Consider the following 19,477-nt stretch of genomic DNA (forward strand, 5'->3'; position numbering starts at 1 on the left):
GATGAAAGTTGTGTCTCTTTAATGTGCCTAAGAGATTAACCAAAGCTGCATACGATGGATGCACAACATAGAGTATTTCCAATTTCTCACTATACGGGAAGGTAGTATCTCCCAGGGAAGATCGAATGTGTTGCAGGTGGAGTATTAAATTAAGTCAGAAAATACTGAAAATATTGTGAGGTTCACTGCAATTTCCTAAGTTTATTTTACTATTATGTCACATTTACACCTTTGTGAAAACTGTGTGGTGGAGCCGTCTGGCGTCACTACTTGCGCACAGACTTATTTTCGTTCGCCTTCCCCAGAGAGAGCCGGGGCAGATAGCCACACTAATACGTGCGTGGCTCAAACGAAAAGTGATCTTGAAACTCCCGTACAGCAGGGGCTGTAATGTAACGAATGTTATTTTTACTTTTGACTGATTGTTGGGAGAAGCGAAAAAAAGGTAGAGAAATGAGAACAATTGAAACTTGTTCACGGTGATTCTCGTGCCAGCAAAATGACGGAGAATGTTTTTCTCAATAATGTTCGCATGGCTATCAATTGTCGGCGAGATTTAAAAGAAACGGGAGTATTATTATTCTTTTATTTATTTATTTATGCTTTGCACTTCTACAGAGGATTGAACCTCCAATTACAGAAGGCGTGTACTGTGTTTGATTAATACAATAGAAATTACATGGAAATATACAAACACATATTCATTCATTCACGTACAATACATGTAACATACAACATACGTAACACATGATATATATATATATATATATATATACTTATCTACATACATTTAGGAAAGAGGTTTATACGTAATTCACAAGTCTTGCACACCGTAAATGGTAACATTTATATTTAACAATCTATATTCTATCAGAGTTTCGTTTTCTACAGCACTGAATCTATATTCTTTTATATCTGTCAAATGGAAGTGAAAAATCTACACATTGGTTGTTTGCAACAAGTATATTGTAACTGTGACACATTCTATTTATTGGTGAGTTTCTATATTTCTGAGTTTTTGAAATTTTAGAAGTTAGAATATTTCTATTACGCAGATTATTTTTTATTATATTGAATTGTATTTGTCCGAGAAAGGAGCTGTTGTCTAAGACACCATTAATTGTTATATACAAGTACAACTGTTCTAATATTTTCCTCCTATTACTAAGACTCTTAAAACCAAATATGTCAAGCAGATTATTATAATTCACGTTATTTTGTCGTGGGGACAAATCATATTTTTTGTAAAAGAGATACCTTAGGAACCTTTTCTGAATTCTTTCTATGCTATTTTCGTACGATCTATACATTGGAGACCAAATAACGGATGCGTATTCAAGTCTACTTCTTACTATGCTATTATATAGAGTTGTAATACAATTTATACTCTTAAAATCTCTAGAGTTCCTTATAACAAAACCTAATGATCTGAAGGCCTTATTTACCATATATGATATGTGTTCTTTGAAGGTCAAAGCAGAATCAATGAAACACCAAGATCTTTGATTAGATTCACCTCTGGAAGTAATTTACCACAAATTGAATATGTACACCTCAAATTATTTCTTTTATTCGTTAATTGGATAAAGTAGCATTTATTTGTATTAAATGTGAGATCATTTAAGCAGCTCCATCCATATAGTTTCTGTATATCTTCTTTGAGATCTATTGTATCGTCTACACCATTAATTACTTTGTATAATTTAATATCATCAGCATACAAAAGAATTTGTGAGTTCTTAAGACAAGTTGGTAGATCGTTTCCCTATAAAATAAATAAGAGAGGTCCTAGATTAGATCCTTGTGGGACACCGGAGTTTACAGTATATTCACATGATTTTGATTCTTTGTAAGTTACATATTGTCTCCTACCCTGAAGATATGATTTCAGTAAATTCAACATATTATTTGTCAAACCAAAGCCTGATAGTTTATGCAGAAGAATATCATGGTTGATTTTATCAAAAGCTTTTGCACAGTCAATATAGATTGTGTGTACAGCAGATCTACAATAGAATGCATTATATACATCTTGCACAAAATTTGTTAAATTGGTTGTAGTAGAAGTACCTGGAAAAAACCCATGTTGGGAATCGCTTATGTAGTTTTGGTACTACTTTACTATACCTGAGACACCTGGAAATGATTCCTTTCGCACTTTTTTGCATTGCTAACGTACTATTCTGCATTCCGGAACACTTATTTAGGTGAAATAATGGAATTCGTAACGGAAATAATGTATATTTCTTACATTTACGAGTACTTACTGTTCTTGTTTATTTCCACACACAACATGGCGGTAGCTTACCGTTGATCGCAATAGCGCGTCGGAAATAATTTTTTAAAAATTAAAAACACTTTAGGAATTTTAAATTGAGTTTTTTACTTACTTACGGGGACGAGGTATGTCTACTAGGTTAGGTTAGGCCTGTTAGGTTAGGTTCCATTAGCACTCCTTTCGTTCAATTTAGCATATTAGGACAACATCGGCTTGTAGCAGCAGCAGCAATATCGCGTATTGTGCTCTCGTAAAAAGCAAATGGCGGGAGCATAAATAGCACGTTGGAGAGAGATTTTCGTATAAAACCACATGGATTCGCATTAAAATGGACCAAAACTACATTCCGGAACATCAACAACACTCCAGAAAATGAATTCCGTAAGTACTTTATCCTGTAAATTTGAAGGAATCCGTCTCAGGTATAGTAAAGTGTTACCGTAGTTTTTAACATGTTTGAATATTCTTGTAAATAAAATTTGTTCTTACACGTTAGCAGGTACACATATTACAGCAATTGGTCTATAATTTTCAATTCTTGTACTTTCACCTGATTTTAAGATTGGGCAGACTTTAGTTAATTTTTAAATCTTGGGGAAACATTGTGTCTTTATTATTAAATTATAAATAAAACATAATGGTTTTTGAAGCACTTCGGCGCAAGCCTTAATTACATATGGAGGAATTCCATCTGGTCCACTGGATTTTTCCGGTTTTAATTTTTTTACTGCATTCTTTGTCAGTGATCCCATCATTAGTGAGTGAACTAGATACATGTAATTCAACTTCATCGGTAATTTCGTATGTGCTAGGATATTCAGAATAAACAGATTGAAAGTATGAAGCAAAGCTGTCAGCTATAGTTTGATTTGTTTGTAAAGTTCTGCTGTCATGTATCATAGTTTGATTTGAATACGCGTTTTTACCTTTCCTATTATGTACATAGTTCCAAAAATATTTTATATTATTGTTAACGCTTTCCTCGGTTTATTTATAATTGCCTTTGCCTTTTTGCGAGTTTCTCTATATTTTGTTTTACTATCATCAGCGTATTTCATGCGTTTTCTTTGATATTCCTTAAGTTCTAAAGTTTTAAAGTTTTAATAATTTCTCCAGTAAACCACTGAGGGTATTTGTATTTTCTGTGGACCTTTTTCTTTGGTACGATGTTATGAAATACAGAGTTCACATTTTCATAAAAATAGTTTACACTCTCTTCCACTTCACCCATGCTAGTAATGGGAGCCCAGTTTATGTCTCGTAACATTTCGTATAATGTTAAAAAGTTTGCCCTCTTAAAATCTAATATTTCGACTGGATTTGGTTTCAACACATTTGTTGATATTTTGAAATGCACATTTAATATTAAAGCCGGATGGTGAAGATCTTCCTTGACAAGAGGCATCTCATCCCTATTTACGATGATATTGTTATGTACATTTGTTAGAATTAAATCTAGGGTTCTACTATTGTGATCTTTAATATTGTTAAGAGAATGTAAGTTATAAAGATTCAAGAAATTGTCCAAACTTCTGTAACAAGTTCCACCTGTTTGCAGGTTATAGTTGGAATCTACAATTTTCGGCAGATTAAAATCACCAATTACTATAATGTTATTGTTTTGCAATTCTTCGTAGTCTTCAAACAGATCATAGAATGACATATAATCATTGAGAGTTGAAGAAGGGGTGAAGTATACAACAATTACATAATATATTATATTATTTAACTTTACTTTTACACATGAAATATCCCTATTATTGTCTAAAATTTAAATAATATTATCAGATCTTATATTATGCTTAATAGCAATTAATACGCCTCCTTCTGTACTAGTTGGTAAGAAAAGACGGCATCTGATTTTAATTTCTTCCTCCGTAATTTCCTTATCATGCCATCGATTATATGAACGAACTATCCGTTGCGCTAAAGCCATGGAGATTAAATAATAGAATAACCGATTATATGCAAGACAATTATGAAATTGTTCGGTAATATGTCGCATTACTAGAAAATTGAAGAAATATGTTGTAAAAACGCTAAATTGGTCAAATATGTTCCCAAGTCAGTCTATTTCGACTGATTTTCATCAGATACGTAAAGATCTCACCCCAGTATGCGACCCGATGCCAAATAAAAAATATGTTATATCACCAATGAACGCAGGGGAAATATTCTACAACCAGCTGCCTCATGACATAAAAACTGATAACTCCCAAAAATAAACCAATACAAACAATAAAAAAAACTATTTGACAGCGAGAGCTCTCTACAGTCTCGCAGAATTCATAGATCAAGATAATATAACAGAAACATGCTCAATGCCCAAACACTTCACAAGTAAATCTCATGATAGTGGAACTAAACAGCCCGCCTGCTTGAAATTCCAGCATAATAAGCATTTTTTCTTTATATTCTCATTTTAATGATGCAATGCCAATGTGCTGAATAATATGCTTTTATTTTTATTATTATTTTTTAATGGTGTAATGCCAATGTGTTTGTAGTTTTATTTTAATGTAATGGAATGATAATTTTTTCTGTATTTACTTTGGTGTAATAATGTAATACCAATAGACTACACAATGCTTCTTCTTTTTGTTTGTTATAATGATGTAATAACTAAATACGATTTTGTATCTTGACGTTTCCCATGCCCTTTTAATCAAAGGTCTACGGGGGGAAAAAATTAAAATTCTATATGGAACATTCTGAATTACCCACTGGATTTGAGAGACCAGGATATTGCTTCGTCCAATCTTCATTCTTCCCCATCGTCGCAATTAACCTAAAGAGATTAAGAATCGACATTAGTCCAGCACTGACGTAAACAAAAGCAGAACACACTGTTTAGAAATTCGCGATGAAACTACAGAGCCTGCGAACCGTACTTACCACCTCCTACGTATATTTTCGAAACATGCTCTGCCATCTAACCTCAAAGTTGCAAACTACTAGGATCGAAGCGCCTCCAAGTTCCAGACTGGAGAACTTTCTGGAGTGAGCTTTTGCAACTCGCGACCGATAGGGGCCCTGGAAGGCACGTAACCAGGAGGGAGCCCCCACGAAATCCTACAAATATCTAATTTAAATAGTAGTAATTAATTTTACTTCCTTCGTAGGATTAAACATTAGATCGAAAACAGTTTAGTGCAGGGGTTCCCAAACTTTATGAGACTGCGCCGCCCTTCGTAGGGTTACCAGACGTCCGGTTTTTCTCGGACATGTCCTACATTTTAGCATTATGTCCGGCGTCCGGGAAGAATTTAAAAAAATATCATAAATGTCCCACATTTTGAGCGTCACATAATATTAATTAGGAAAATAGGTAACAGAAAAACATCATGCAAGTTACAAGTCTATGGACTGCGCTTCCAAACTCAATAGTGAAATTTATTTTGATTCAGTCATTGCCCAAAAAGAAAAAAAGTTTGTCCTGCTACTATACAAACGGGAAAACGGAAGCACTTAATGGACAAAGTTTTGGGACCACTTTCTGATAACGTCACTGTTCATTGCCTGAGCAGAATTTCTTGCCTTAGTGTTTATACTGATGGAACAAGGTGTTGCCATTCTTATTCAATATAATTTGATTGTAAAGCAGGGGTATAGAGAACAGAGTTACTCGGGGTGTCTGCCAGTAAAGAAAGTCATGGAAGTCAAGAAAAAGTAAAGAAATCAATCAACAAGTAGGCCAAGAAGTCAATAAAAAGGCAATAAATTATTCTTGTGGTCAAGAATTTTTGCTATCATAATGACTGATTGGTTGATTTAGTATATTTAATTCACTTTTTTCTGTCCCTTTGGCTAATCGCGAAGGTAAGGATGAATGGTGGTAAGATAAGATGGATGATTGATTTTATGTTTTAAGTCCACTTTATGCACAGTAAGGCTAATCGGGACTGGACCTACAGTTCAAAGTGGGATCCGAACCACTATGTGCCTCCAACGGGTATCGAACCCGGGACCCCTTTTCCCTTGATTACAAGGCGACGACGCTACCACTGCGCCATCGGGGAGGCTCAAAATGGGTGAAGGGACAGTCACAAACATATAGAGACAACCGACACAATCCCCACATACTAGCTTTGAGTCCAGACGCATACGCCTCGCTTGTCTGCTAAACACAGTTCAGGAAGCATTAATACGAGAAAGCAGATCTTATTCTCTTCTTAAATTCAGCTTCAGTTTTCGTCTTAACTGGCCCTTTGGTAGGAGTTTTCATTAAACATTTTTTTCTTAATTACTAATTTCCAACTTTACCTAAGTAGGGGAAACGAAAAAAAGGTCTAGGTCCAGAATTCTGGATGTGTTATTTTGGTAGACACCCTGTTATTGAACTAAAAACTATCCAAGATGAAACTTCTCGAACCATTTTAAATTACGGTAATTGCTGAATATTTGTTTGCCATTATAGGTCATAATTCAAATGTTGAGAGAGTACTTTCATTACCATCAGCACAACAGACTCACGAGAGAAATTATTTTTTTCATAAAGTCTGTGAAATGTTTGTTTGGTAGTGTTCCCTATAATTTCAAAGAGTTTGACTGTCCACTCTAGCATATTTTTGATAAAAATTGTCTCCTTTGAGGAGTACCACTTAAATCATGTAGTAAGAGGTGCATTGATTAGTATAATTGCAAGTTTTGAAATTTCGCATTTAAATATTCATTTTTTTAAAACTAAAAAGTATTTTTCAACTACTTTCTAACGTGTTCTATAGAAATATGTATTATTTATTGAGAATGTTTTGTGTCCTACATTTTGACTTAATGTCCTACATTTTGGGACAGCATGTCCTACATTTCCCTTACAGCGACCTGATAACCACGTCACATTTTCCGAGCGACGCCCCTGTATAATTTTTTTTAAAAAAATATGCGCAAATTCAGTTTGATTTGGTAGTATGTTTTAAGAAAAAAACATCTCTTCCTGTATTTTATGATTTAATTTTAACCTTTTCACTAACTACTAACATTTGAAAATGAGACAGATTAATACATGAAGTATGTTCTGGAAGAGCAAAGACATTGAACGTGATATGTGACTTTGTATAATACAAACAACAACAAATGCATGAATGTCTTTCACTATTCATTTGGCTTTCACTTGCATCTTAATCAGTTGGGTGAGCTTGTTTCTCGTCACGCAAAATATCAAATCTGGAAATAATGTTCGATACAGCTACGCGGAGCTCCTTCTCGACTTTAATTTGCTTCTATATCTAAGATTTTGTTATCGCCAGAGCTGAAAATCCTGCCTTGCAAAGGTAGGATGTGGCAAAAGGGAGAATTACTCTCACGGCTTTCTTACTCAGTTCTGGATACTCCTTTGCCACACTGTTCCAAAACTGTGGTCGAGTCCCGGAAGATAATTTAATTTTCAACATGGAGTCTGAAGAAATGTCTATTAACTGTTCCTGCTCAGCAGTAGTGAGGATTGTGGTGGATCTGCTTTAAACTGATCTGTAAGCCACTTCTGTTCATCTGTTTGTGGAGGAAAGTATTTGTCAAATTGAACGTGGAGTTTAGATAGATGCTCCAACATCACAGATTTCAATTTCACACTTAATAGGAAAACACCCAAAATCACCTGAATTCGTATTGTTCTTTCACAGAAGTAACTTCCTTTTGAAAGCCTCAATCTTGTTGTACATTTGTATTATGTGTGATTGTCTGCCCTGGACGCTGACATTCATAGAATTCAGCCTCTCAAACATGTCGCACAAATATGCCAACTTGAGAATGAAGTCATTATTAATAAAGCATTCAACACTACTATGCCCTTCTTCTGTGAGGTACGTACGTCATTCCGCAGTTCATATACACGTCACATACAAGTTTCTAAAGAGCATTTGAGTCCGGAACTCATATGAAGAGGTCGCTTTCACAAGAAAAATTATGGGTTTCATTTTTAATTCATTAATATATACATACACGTATTGAAAATTACATGTTGAGATTCACATTATAGATTATAAGTTTAAGTTTCTCATTATAGCTGCGACGCCCCGGAGCTAGACTGGCGACGCACCAGGGCGTCGCGACGCAGTTTGTAAGTTGCAAAAACTTAGAATGCAAACAACGTAGAAAATTAACGACTTTTTAAAATGGCCATTCGGTATTTCCCGTCTGCTCGGGATCCCGAAAAGTCGGGAAGTAATTTTCCGAAGTCGGGATCCCGCACACCCCTAGTGCAGACGAAAGAAGTCAACTTTCCTTAACTTGCTCCGGCTGCAAGATGGCTGTAAGCCGTCTGAATGGCCGGACGCTTTCACTCTGTAAGACGTGAAGTCAACTTCCGCCCGCCGAACGCTAAACGTGCAAGATCTTCAAGCCGACTTGAAGTTGTCTGGACCGCCGAACGGGGCTAGTAAATAGATAAGTTGGCCATCAATACTTATGCATCGCACTGTACAGAGTCAACAAAGTGTGTGTTTTATACAGCGTGTATTGATAAACCTGTAGGTTGACTTGTATCTTCTGCAAATATCCTGTATAAAGAAACAAACTGCCGGAGTACTAAGTGGGGTGAGTGTTCATATTCTGAACTATGGCCTATGCTATGTCTACACACTAGAATTGCGATGGCGGTAGGTTGTTAATTTGCTGTGTAAAAAGATAAGTCGTATATTGACATATTTGATTAGTGTTACGAATAGTCCAGTATCGCACACGTAACAGAAAAAAATTATATACGTCTCACGAATTTAAATTAAATATTGTTTGCTTCAGGTTAGGTTATGAATGATGGTATTCACGTTTGATTTATTCTGCCAGGAAATACATACATATAGTGTTTTTGGCAACAGGTTTGTTGCGGAATGGGATAATTAGCAAGACCAGTTATAACTATTTATTAATGGCGCTTGTCGTGTTGTGACTGTGAGCATTTGACCTAGACTGTCGATGTATGCTTTTAATGCAGTTTTTCACCTTTACGATTTACATGACTGAAATGAATTGTGATAATTTTCTGCTACTCATTGAAAATAAATTGTCGCAAATATGTTGCCATAAGTTAAAATCATTTAATATTTTATGTTGAAAGAGAAGGTAAGATAGTAACTGAAATGCTTGTATACAAGAGAAATCGAATTTATGCATGTGCGATTAGCAGCCAAAACGCAGATATCGCGTAGATTTATTAATCATTAAGGTACCAGTTGTATAAGCCGGAGACACATTAAACTCGTTTATTTTCAAATAAAAATCATTTCTACTTACCTCATATGCATACCGGAACATTTTTCAAGCTGGAGATCACTTTTTTCCATGTAAAAAGCGTTATTTTTAACATTATAATCATTTATTGGTCGTTACTAATTCGGCGGGCAAATCTTGACTCACGTTGTCTATCGTCAGCTGATATGCAGTATCGTCAGCTGATGTGCAGTGTTTCCAAACTTATGAACCGATAAATGCCGCACAAACTATTCACAAAAGGTTTTTAAGCGAAAATTGAAGCTAGACTCTACTTTACGTCCTTATCTGCATGGTGATTGCTTCTTTGCATTCGCGGTGCGCGATCGGGTACTTGTTTACTATCCTTCGGACACATTTATTTATTTTTACAGAAGAAACTATTTACCGTAATAAGTTCCTGTAGCATTGTCGAACATCGGGAAGGTGTTTTGTGTGATGTGTGAATGTTTCATAGCTGAAATTCATGTTGTTTGTTGAAAAACCATTGGCATGTGGATAGGTTAGTTCTGTTAGGTTAGGAAACATAGTTAAAATTTGGTGTCGTGTTAGTATCAGGATCTAGAAATTGGAAATAATTGCGAACCATTGACGCTAGCCCCACGAACCATTGGCACTAGCCCCACGAACCATTGACGCTAGCCCCACGAACCATTGGCGCTAGCCCCACGAACCATTGGCGCTGGCCCCACGAACCATTGACGCTAGCCCCACGTACCATTGATGCTAGCCCCACAAACCATTGACGCTAGCCCCACGAACCATTGGCACATGGTTAGGTTAGGCAAACATAGTTAAAATTTGGTGCCGTGGTAGTATCAGGAATATATATATTTGGTTGTGAAACAAAAAAAATCGCGAAAATCGACAGTTTCCATTCCGAAAACTAACACTTTATTTTCGCTTATTTTGCAATTTCTAGATGCTCTACACCTTCAGGAATGTTCCACAAAGCAGATACGTAAGTATGAATGTCAAAAATTGACGAAACTAAGAAGTTATAGGTGTCCGAAGGATAGTAAATTTTTACCAGTTGATTTCCAGTTCCTGTTGTTTCCTCGCATACCGCTAGGAGCGCTGGTGTAGCTAGTTCATCTGCTGTGTGTGATAGGTTTAAGTAGTTGTAGTTCCCAAGTGGATGGTGACAGAGGCCACTGGAATTAATCAAACATTTACAAGTAAGTTTCGCGGATATAATTTAGTAACTCACTTACGTCTTAGTACAGAATGTCAATATAGGAGCTGGCAGGACCAAAAAAATAGCTATAATTAGGGAGATCCTGGGAAATACGGGAGTGCATGTTGCATCATGGAATTCAAATTTTTGAACTCTGCTAGGTAAAAGAATGCAGGTATGATGTGCTATGGTGTAACACTAGAATATAAGCACTATGTATGTATAATATGTAGCTAAGTAACTTCTCAATTTTATTTACAGATTAGAGTACACCCATTTGATAGTGAGAAAATGTATGTCAGAGACTGCTGTGTGACCATGATTTCAAGATTATCTAGTGATGGAGATTTTTGCTATGGAGTAACAGTGGTGTAAGTGTAAAGTAGTTAGATAACAAAATTTTAAATTAGATCAGTATTGACATGTTAACATATGTGATATTTCCTCATTTCTTACAAAATTGCTGCAAATGCACCTTCATTAGTGGTAGTGTCGTCGCCTTGTAATCAAGGGGTCCCGGGTTCGATACCCAGTGGAGGCACATAGTGGTTCTGATCCAACTTTAAACTGTAGGTCCAGTCCCGATTAGCCTTACTGTGCATCAAGTGGACTTAAAATATCAAATCAATCAATCATGTATTTTTCCCCAAGTTGTTCTGTTAACTTTAAAAGGCAGATACTTCTCATTATATGGCTTGTAAAGTATGCATAAAACCTCAGTAAAGTAAACTTCCTATTAGTATTATGTTGTTGATTTCAAAAGTCAGATATTTGAAAATGGGTTATTGCTTAGATACACTACTATTTTTAAAGCTTAGCAATGTTCGATACCCAGTGGAGGCTCATAGTAGTTTAGATCCCACTTTAAACTGTAAGCCCAGTCCCATTTAGCCTTTCTGTGAATGAAATGGAATTAAAAACAAACAGCTAAGCAATGTGTAAATTATTGCAGATACAGCAAAACAACAAGTGACTGTTAGTTCAGGAACTCTGAAAGTTTTTCGTCACATGTGTGGGTACCATTTGTGACATGACATACATCAACATGATGTTGCTGTATACCTGCCATGAGCAGTTGAACGTGTCAGATGTAACCAGCAAAATTACAGCTCTTCTTCTTCTTCTTCTTTTTTTTATTTAAGACCAAGTGTATGTCCTTCTACTTCCACAAGATGTTACATTTGTCATGCTCAACCACATGTGGCAAGATCTACAATATCATGCTCATGTATGTCATGTCACAAATGGTGCCCATAATTATTAAATAGAGCACTTGTGAGGAAATCACAAATAACACATATGATGATGAAAAGTCAGAATTTCTGTACCAGTTGTATTTTTTTGCAATAATGTGGGTAACACTTTACTATACCGGAGACGGATTTCTTCAAATTTACAGGAGAAAGTACTTACGCAAATCATTTTCTGTAGCGTTGTTTATGTTCGGGAATGTAGTTTTGATCTATTTTAATGTGAATGAATGTGGTTTTCTACGAAAATCTATTTCCGAAGTGCTATTGCTGCTGCAGCCATTTGCTTTCTGCACGAGAGCACAATACGCTCTCGTATTGTCCGTATATGATAAATTGAACGAAAGGAGTGCTAATGGAACCTAACCTAACAGGCCTAACCTAACCTAGTAGGCATACCTCATTCCCATGATGGTTCGTGGGGCTATCGTGAATTTAGGGGCTAACATCAATGGTTTTTGGAGCTACCCTTGGATGGTTTGTTGGAAATAAGGAACAACAGTAAGTACTCGTTAATGTAAGAAATAGGCATTATTTTCGTTAGAAATTCATTATTTCACCTAAAGAAGTGTTCTGTAATGCAGAATAGTACATTAGCAATGTAAAAAATTGCGAAATAAATCATTGATAGGTGTCTCCGGTATAGTAAAGTAGTACCATAATTTGTAAGTACTTAATTTTTAGAAGTGTAACATTCTTTATGAATACCCTGTGGATGAAAACACATGCACAGTAACACATGCTATTCTTCTCAAGATTCACACCTAGGACCACTGGCTTTGTAACATTTTATAAAGAGTTCCATGTTTACAAAATTACATGAAATATCATGCCAACACATGGAAAAAAAATTACCCTTCCATTCTGAAAAATTACTTCATGTGCCAGCTGTAAAGGCAGTGTTCAAGTCATCATAGGATATGCTCCTAAAATTTGTAGGAATAATTTTTTTCCACAGTACGACATTGATTATCTGAAAGTATTTGAAAATGAATTGTGTGCGTTCCTTGACGAGCATATGTTTTCATAAAATTACTGATTAATCACAATATATACACAAAGCTTGAATGGTCAATTTAGTGGTTTAGGATAACTGTAGTCATTGTATGGACCTATACCGCAGCTTAGTTTTTATTTTGTATTAAAAATGAGGTGTAAGTTATATCCTGCAGTAGAACAAAAAATAAATTCCTGAGCTGTTTCTTAATGCAGGATCATATAATTATCTCTTCTAAAGCCACTGATGTGCATGGAGTATATCTTTGATAGACCATGCATTTTTTTTGTTCTTTACTGATTTGTTATTTATTATTTGAAAAATTACTGTGATTTGTGATATTATTGAAATGAAAACAAACATGTGGCTGCATATAAATGACAGCATGCCTTACCACACATGATTGTACTGCCAGTCTCCAGCATCATGTGCTACAAAGCCAGATGCTCCAGGTTTGAGCCCTGGTCAGGCATGGATGCATTGCATTATAGCAGTTTATCATCATCATGCCAATTAACCCAAGATTTAGAAAAGTGACAGAAAAATGACAGAAGTAGATAATATTACACTATAATATTAAACCAGTTTTTTTTTAAAATAAAATAACCAAAATTAGAAATAGATGATCCTAACTGAAGAACTTGGACCAACACTGCCAAGGAATAATTTTATAGCATTGTCCCAAGTGGAAAGGGATGGAAGAATTTGGTTTCCTGCAAATGCTGAATCCTAAAAGTAGAGTGATGTGGAATCTTTCTTTCACACATCTATATTTACCCTCAGGAAAGACTGCCAAATACAATTGGATACCTCCACATTTTTTTTTTTATCCAGGGCCTTTGTAATCTATCTCATACTTGTAGAGAACATTCCATTGGTATACTACTTTATTGTTGCATATAAATAGAGAGAGATTGTAGAATATTAATATCAACTGGCCTTTTGCAGAATCACTTTTCATTTTGTACACAGACATTGATTTTGATCTGATCTCAACAGAATGTTGCCCTTATTTGACCAAGATACTGTGGTGTGAAACTCAGTACTTGTACAAATAAAGTTTATTTTTAAATCAGCATCATTATTGCTTTATCAGAAAATATAGAGAGAGATGATGAGAGAGAGACAATGTACCAGAATTTTTAAAAATAAATTTTCATATGTGTGAAGTTTAAAAAAAACATACGATTAGTGTCACATACATAAATTAATGTTATGCCATTGGTTTTTCTTTTTCTCATAGTAAAAATTTTATTATATTGCATTCGCATTTTAAACTATCCAAAGTTAACAAAACATTAAAACACAAATAAATTTATTGTGAATCTTCGTCTGAAGAAGACCCTGTTAGAGGCTGGAAACGTTACGTTTTTAGTGTATATTTTTTATACAATAAATTTTGCCATGGTCAGCATTTTAATGTTTTTTTTAACACGGAAACATGGCTTAACAGTGTTACCATAACCAAGGTTACATATTGTGATTTAGCCTTTCAAGCCAAGGCTTGCCAATTAATTTTCGTTGAATGATGCATCCGGTGTGCACTTTCCTGTCACTGTTCTTTTCTGGCATCTCACTGGAAGTGTCAGATTGAAATGTGCCCTTCAACATTAAGTATGTACCTTTGTACAGGTCTCGGTACTGGTCATGTTTTGCACAGGATTGAATTGATCTGTACTTTACAAGTCTGCACATTTTCATGTTTGACTCCCAGGGGAAATTGCACCACTATGCAAGAACATTTAAATGATTCTAAAATGTAAAGTACGCAGTAATATGATTTAAACTGTCAAATTCAATCCAATATAATTAGCATTGACATTTACAAAGTGTCTGAGGATTGTTAAAATATATATAAGTTAAAAGTGCAGTAGTGAAATAGAATCATTGAATTATGCTTCTTTAAAATGTTCACTTTTTTTCTGTAAATATGGTTTCAATTATTGATTTGCAGTCCCCCCCCCATTGATTATTTTAGTGCATATGTTTACAGATTTACTCTATGTATTGTATATTTACTTTGCAGGTTGTGTTTGTAAAAATCATTCTGATACAGCAGTTTTGTTTTCTCTTTCTCATAGTACTGTGAGGAGTTGTGAGTGGTAAAACAATATACACTCTACAAAATTTCCACCATGTTCTGTAGATTGTGTGATCCATGAAACAATCTATTTGAAAATGAAGAAAATCACATGTAAGTATAATTATGTACACATATGTTATGGCATATATTGACTTCTTGTGTACATTCTTTGTTAGATAATTTCTAGGACTGTCATTACAGGAGCCCAAGGCCATTTTCACATGTAACCAACCCCCTTGGTGCCAGAGCCAATTTTGAGCAAAATGCAGAGTTTCAGTTAAATGAGTGTAGATTGGAGGCTAATTGCCCTAGAGAGATGAATGATATACCATTGTACACGGAATGAACCAGAGATTCAGACTATATAAAATTTATGCACATTTGGCATATATATGGAGGGGGAGGGGGAATCCCCCAAATATCATTTTAAAAAATTGGGGTTTCGCTCCCCCCCCCCCCCCCCCCCGGAAAAAAGACATGAAAAGGTCATCATGCACATGGAAATTATCACAGGCAGGTCAGTTTGTAAAAGAAAAGAAAATAGGAAGAGTACAAATAAGAAGTTTTTTTGTACTTACCTTAGCTGCTCCAGCTCCCAGGCTTGGTCTGGAGCCATGATGCCTTACTGGTGGTACTCCATAAATCATGGCTATTGTATTTGCATACAATAGCTGGCTTGAATACGTAGCCATGGTCATTGCAGAAATTTCTCTCAGCTGGTGACTGATGTATGTTCGTCAACACGTACACCTCTCTCTTGTCTTTCCAACATATCACAATCAAGTCATTCTTCACCCGGACACGTAAGTCTCCTTTCTTCAGCTTCAAGTCAGTCTTTGAAAAGTTGGGTGGGATGCCTTTTTGTCGTGGATTGACCGTCCCGCAGCAATATATACTTCTTGTTGTGAGATCATCAAATAGCTCTGGATAAGAGAAGTAGTTGTCCATAAATAATTTATGACCAACTCCCTTCATCATCTCCGTCAACGCTACAACTAAACCGTGCATCGCAGATGTCGTGGCAGTTGCTCTGTCTTTGTCCTTGCCCAGATATATGGTCATGTCATATGTATATCCCAAAGAATCACGGAGTTTGTAGATCTTGATCCCAAACCTCTTGGGTTTCTTTGGAATATACTGTTTGGGATTTTAGGGGGGAGGGGTTCTTCGTATTGTCCTCAAAGTGTAGGAATCTGAGCAAGTGGATGAAGTGGTTACGTGACATTTGTTGTCCGTAAAACTGTGTGTAATGGTGTGGTTTTGTGGACCAGTAGTCTCGCCAACGTGTTCTGTGGTCATGTCCCATCAGTATTGTCAAACCAACGAAAGTCTTCATTTCGTCAGTGGTCATGTCACATTCGGGCTTTCTCATTGAGTGCTTTGTGATATGTTGGTGGTAGTACCTGTTGGTCTCAGTCACCAAATGCTGGAAGATTTCTTCAGAGAAAGTCAGTGCATAAAAGTCCAAGGGAGAGGATGTCCAGTCTGTCCTAGGAAAGGTCGGGGTTGGGAGCAGTTCGGGGAGGGGGTTGCTAGTCGGATGGTGCAGGAGGAGGGGAAGGGGAACATCTTTGTGACATATAATCAGAATCGCGTTCTGATGATATATCAGAGGGAATGTCAAGCTCTTCTTCATCCCAATCGGAGTCTGTATCCATCTCCTCCAGCTCATCTCAGATTTCATCAGAACGGAGATCACTCGGGCAGCCATGTTCAACTATAACCCTTTAGGGGACACAGCATGCACAGATGACACTATCACACTTCACTCAAAAATCTTTGGCACTTGGGCACAAAACGAGTCTCACAAACGCACAACCTTCCAGGAGGAGAAGCTAGAACAGAGTGAAAAAAGCTCGCCAATTCTTGCAGCTACTTCCAAATTCTATTTTTAGACAATGCAGGGTAACCTTTGTAGCCACTTGTGAAACACTTCCATTCTTAGGATGCAGTTTCAACAACCCCTCTTCCTCCAACCCCCACCCACTGCTTGTACCCACACGGAAAACATTCTTTTTGACCTCGGGTACTGATAAACAAACTTCCTTCGAATGCAGTTTCCAGGGGTGAGGGGAAACGCATTTGCCTTTGTCGGCAAAATTTTTCCCTTGAAGAAAGATGCAAAAAAGAAGTCATCTTTTTTCATGAAAAAAAAAGTGCAACAATCATTTCTGTTAAATACATGTGTTAAGAACAATATTAAAAAAGAAAATCGGAATTCTAGCCAAAAAAAAAGCAAAGTTATAACGTAAAAACTACAACCTTGACATAGCATCTTGATCGAGACGATTGGGCACCCAAGGGTTACCTAAGAGTGCCTTGATCGAGACAATCTGGCACCAAAAGGTTAATGGTTGGTGTTTCCTTTGCTGTCAAACACAATACTGCCAGTGTATCTAGTGGTTTTTGGAAGTAGTTGAAGAAAGCTTCTTTCTGTATGTGCACCAGTCCAGTAATTTCAGCCATTTGGGTGTCATCATCTATTCACTTGGAAAGGGAAAGAAAATGAAATCACATGAGTGTTTTTATTTGGTGCTTAGCAAGAAATTCTCACACAGCAAGATCAGTGTGTGACCTTGCATTATCATGCAACAGGAACTGAACACCAAATGTCCACAAGTTAGAAATTCAATCTGTTTTCCTATAATTTGTGCACAATCAAAGTAATGATATCATGTGTACTCTCATGTGGTGGTATTATTAGTAGCCTGCACTTGATGGATGCTACATTGCCATAAGTACATGCAACTGGATGCCAATCAAATCTTATGAAGAAATTTCAGCAAAAAATGCAGACTTGATCAGCACTCAAACCTAGGTCTCTGCTACGGCTCTTCCAACTGAGCTACTGAGCCAGTCCTGATTTTGCCTGATTTTTTGCTCTTGCTGTTTAACCAAACCTGCATGGAATTATCTGTCAGTGCTACTGCAACAGGATCTGTTGCCTACGTAGTCATCTCCTGTGTGAGCTGAACAGCAAGATTAGCCAGATCTTAGTTTGCCATTCAGTGATAACCTTATTTGAACAAACCTCTTGATCACACTGGTTTCTGATAAAGTCTTGTCTCTGTAGGGCTGTTCAAAATTTCAGTGATAGTCTTTTCCAGTTTAACCTTTAGTGGACGGAGCCTTGCACGTGTGTCTAGGCTCTTTGGAAGGGAATATTTTTTCAAGCATGTAATTTTCAAGTTTGCCATGATGTAAAGAAAGAAAAAAGAACTTGAGAACTAATTGTTGTAGAGAAATGAAATAGTTTTTCTTTTTCAGAATGACAGTGCTTTTAGCAGAGGTAAAATTTATAAATTGTACCTCCCACTAATGAAAGCTGGAGAAAACAGAAGAAAATCAAAATTTTACAAAGAAATTGGTATTTGGCCCCTGTGGCCACCATAATAGATAAAAAAATGAATTAAAAAAATGTATGTAGCAGTGGAACATTCCTGCAATCAAGTTTCATTAAAAATAGGCTGATACTTCTTGTGGAGAAAATTATAACAATGTATAAGACCAGCAGTGTTATGGAAAAAATCCAAAATTTTGATTCAGCACTATGGACACTGGATGGACTAAATTTGCAACGATGCATGACAGAAGATAGTGAAGTGTACAATGGCTTTGTTATTTATGCATATGGTTTTATTAACAGCAAACAATATTTTACGCAATCCGTGCTTTCGCCATTCACTCCCATTACGGATGTATTACCAATCAACCAAAGAGAATATATTCAGACAACATGCAAGTTGTCTTCTCTTTTTAATATTTTAATACATCTATCAGAAATATGTGCAGTTTCAAAGAAATTGAACGTTAATTGCCGCCACGTTGATCTGGTAAGACATGTATCCCAGTTTTCCACTAAAGGTTAACTTTCTGCTTCTGTTCTAGGTCCGTTGTTAACAAACAATCATCTGCTGCTTAAGACACACATGTTACTAAGGAACTGCCACTGAACAAATTTTCCAAGGATGCATAGGTGTATGCCACATGTTGCTTCAATCAAACAAAATGGAATGACTTTGGTGTAACAATGTCACAGACAGTGACGTATGCTGGTTTTAACTAGTGGGTAATTTCTGACACTTGATTCATCCACCCACTCCTGAATTCTCCCTGCAAATTTACCTCAACATCCATACAGGATTTATGAATATATGTGTGGAAAATTTTACCTTATTGTTGCGACCACTGTCAAATAATTGTTGTGATTGCAGTTAATCTATGTTTAGAATTTCAAATAATAAAACAAGAAAGTAAAATAAACCTATAAAAAAACAACCTGTAACATTAATATAAAAGGAATGCGGTAGTGAAATAAAAACCCTCAGTATTAATTGAGGTGTAAAATTCAAGTTACCCCAGTACCCAGTTACTCGTACATTCCCGATTTACGTTTTGATACACGGAAGTATAAGTTTAAGACCTGTGGTACAAGAGATGCTACTGGCCTGCCTGCATTAACGATTTGCAATTTCTCCTGAAAAGATCT

General features: G+C 36.2%; 1 protein-coding gene across 1 annotated transcript in view; it reads left to right on the forward strand.

Moving 5' to 3' along the window:
- Window positions 1-9,149: 9,149 nt before the first annotated feature.
- LOC145984552 (protein O-linked-mannose beta-1,2-N-acetylglucosaminyltransferase 1-like) overlaps window positions 9,150-19,477 on the forward strand; it is an 86,173-nt gene continuing 75,845 nt past the window's right edge. The window contains exons 1-3 of the mRNA XM_083118200.1: window positions 9,150-9,334; window positions 10,920-11,029; window positions 14,987-15,099. Of these exons, the coding sequence (XP_082974326.1) occupies window positions 15,084-15,099 (16 nt within the window). The 5' untranslated portion in view covers window positions 9,150-9,334; window positions 10,920-11,029; window positions 14,987-15,083. The remainder of the gene's footprint in view (window positions 9,335-10,919; window positions 11,030-14,986; window positions 15,100-19,477) is intronic.

Source organism: Lepisma saccharinum, chromosome 2 (genome assembly GCF_977018435.1).
Source record: "Lepisma saccharinum chromosome 2, izLepSacc3.1, whole genome shotgun sequence".
In the NCBI taxonomy this organism is placed as follows: domain Eukaryota; kingdom Metazoa; phylum Arthropoda; class Insecta; order Zygentoma; family Lepismatidae; genus Lepisma; species Lepisma saccharinum.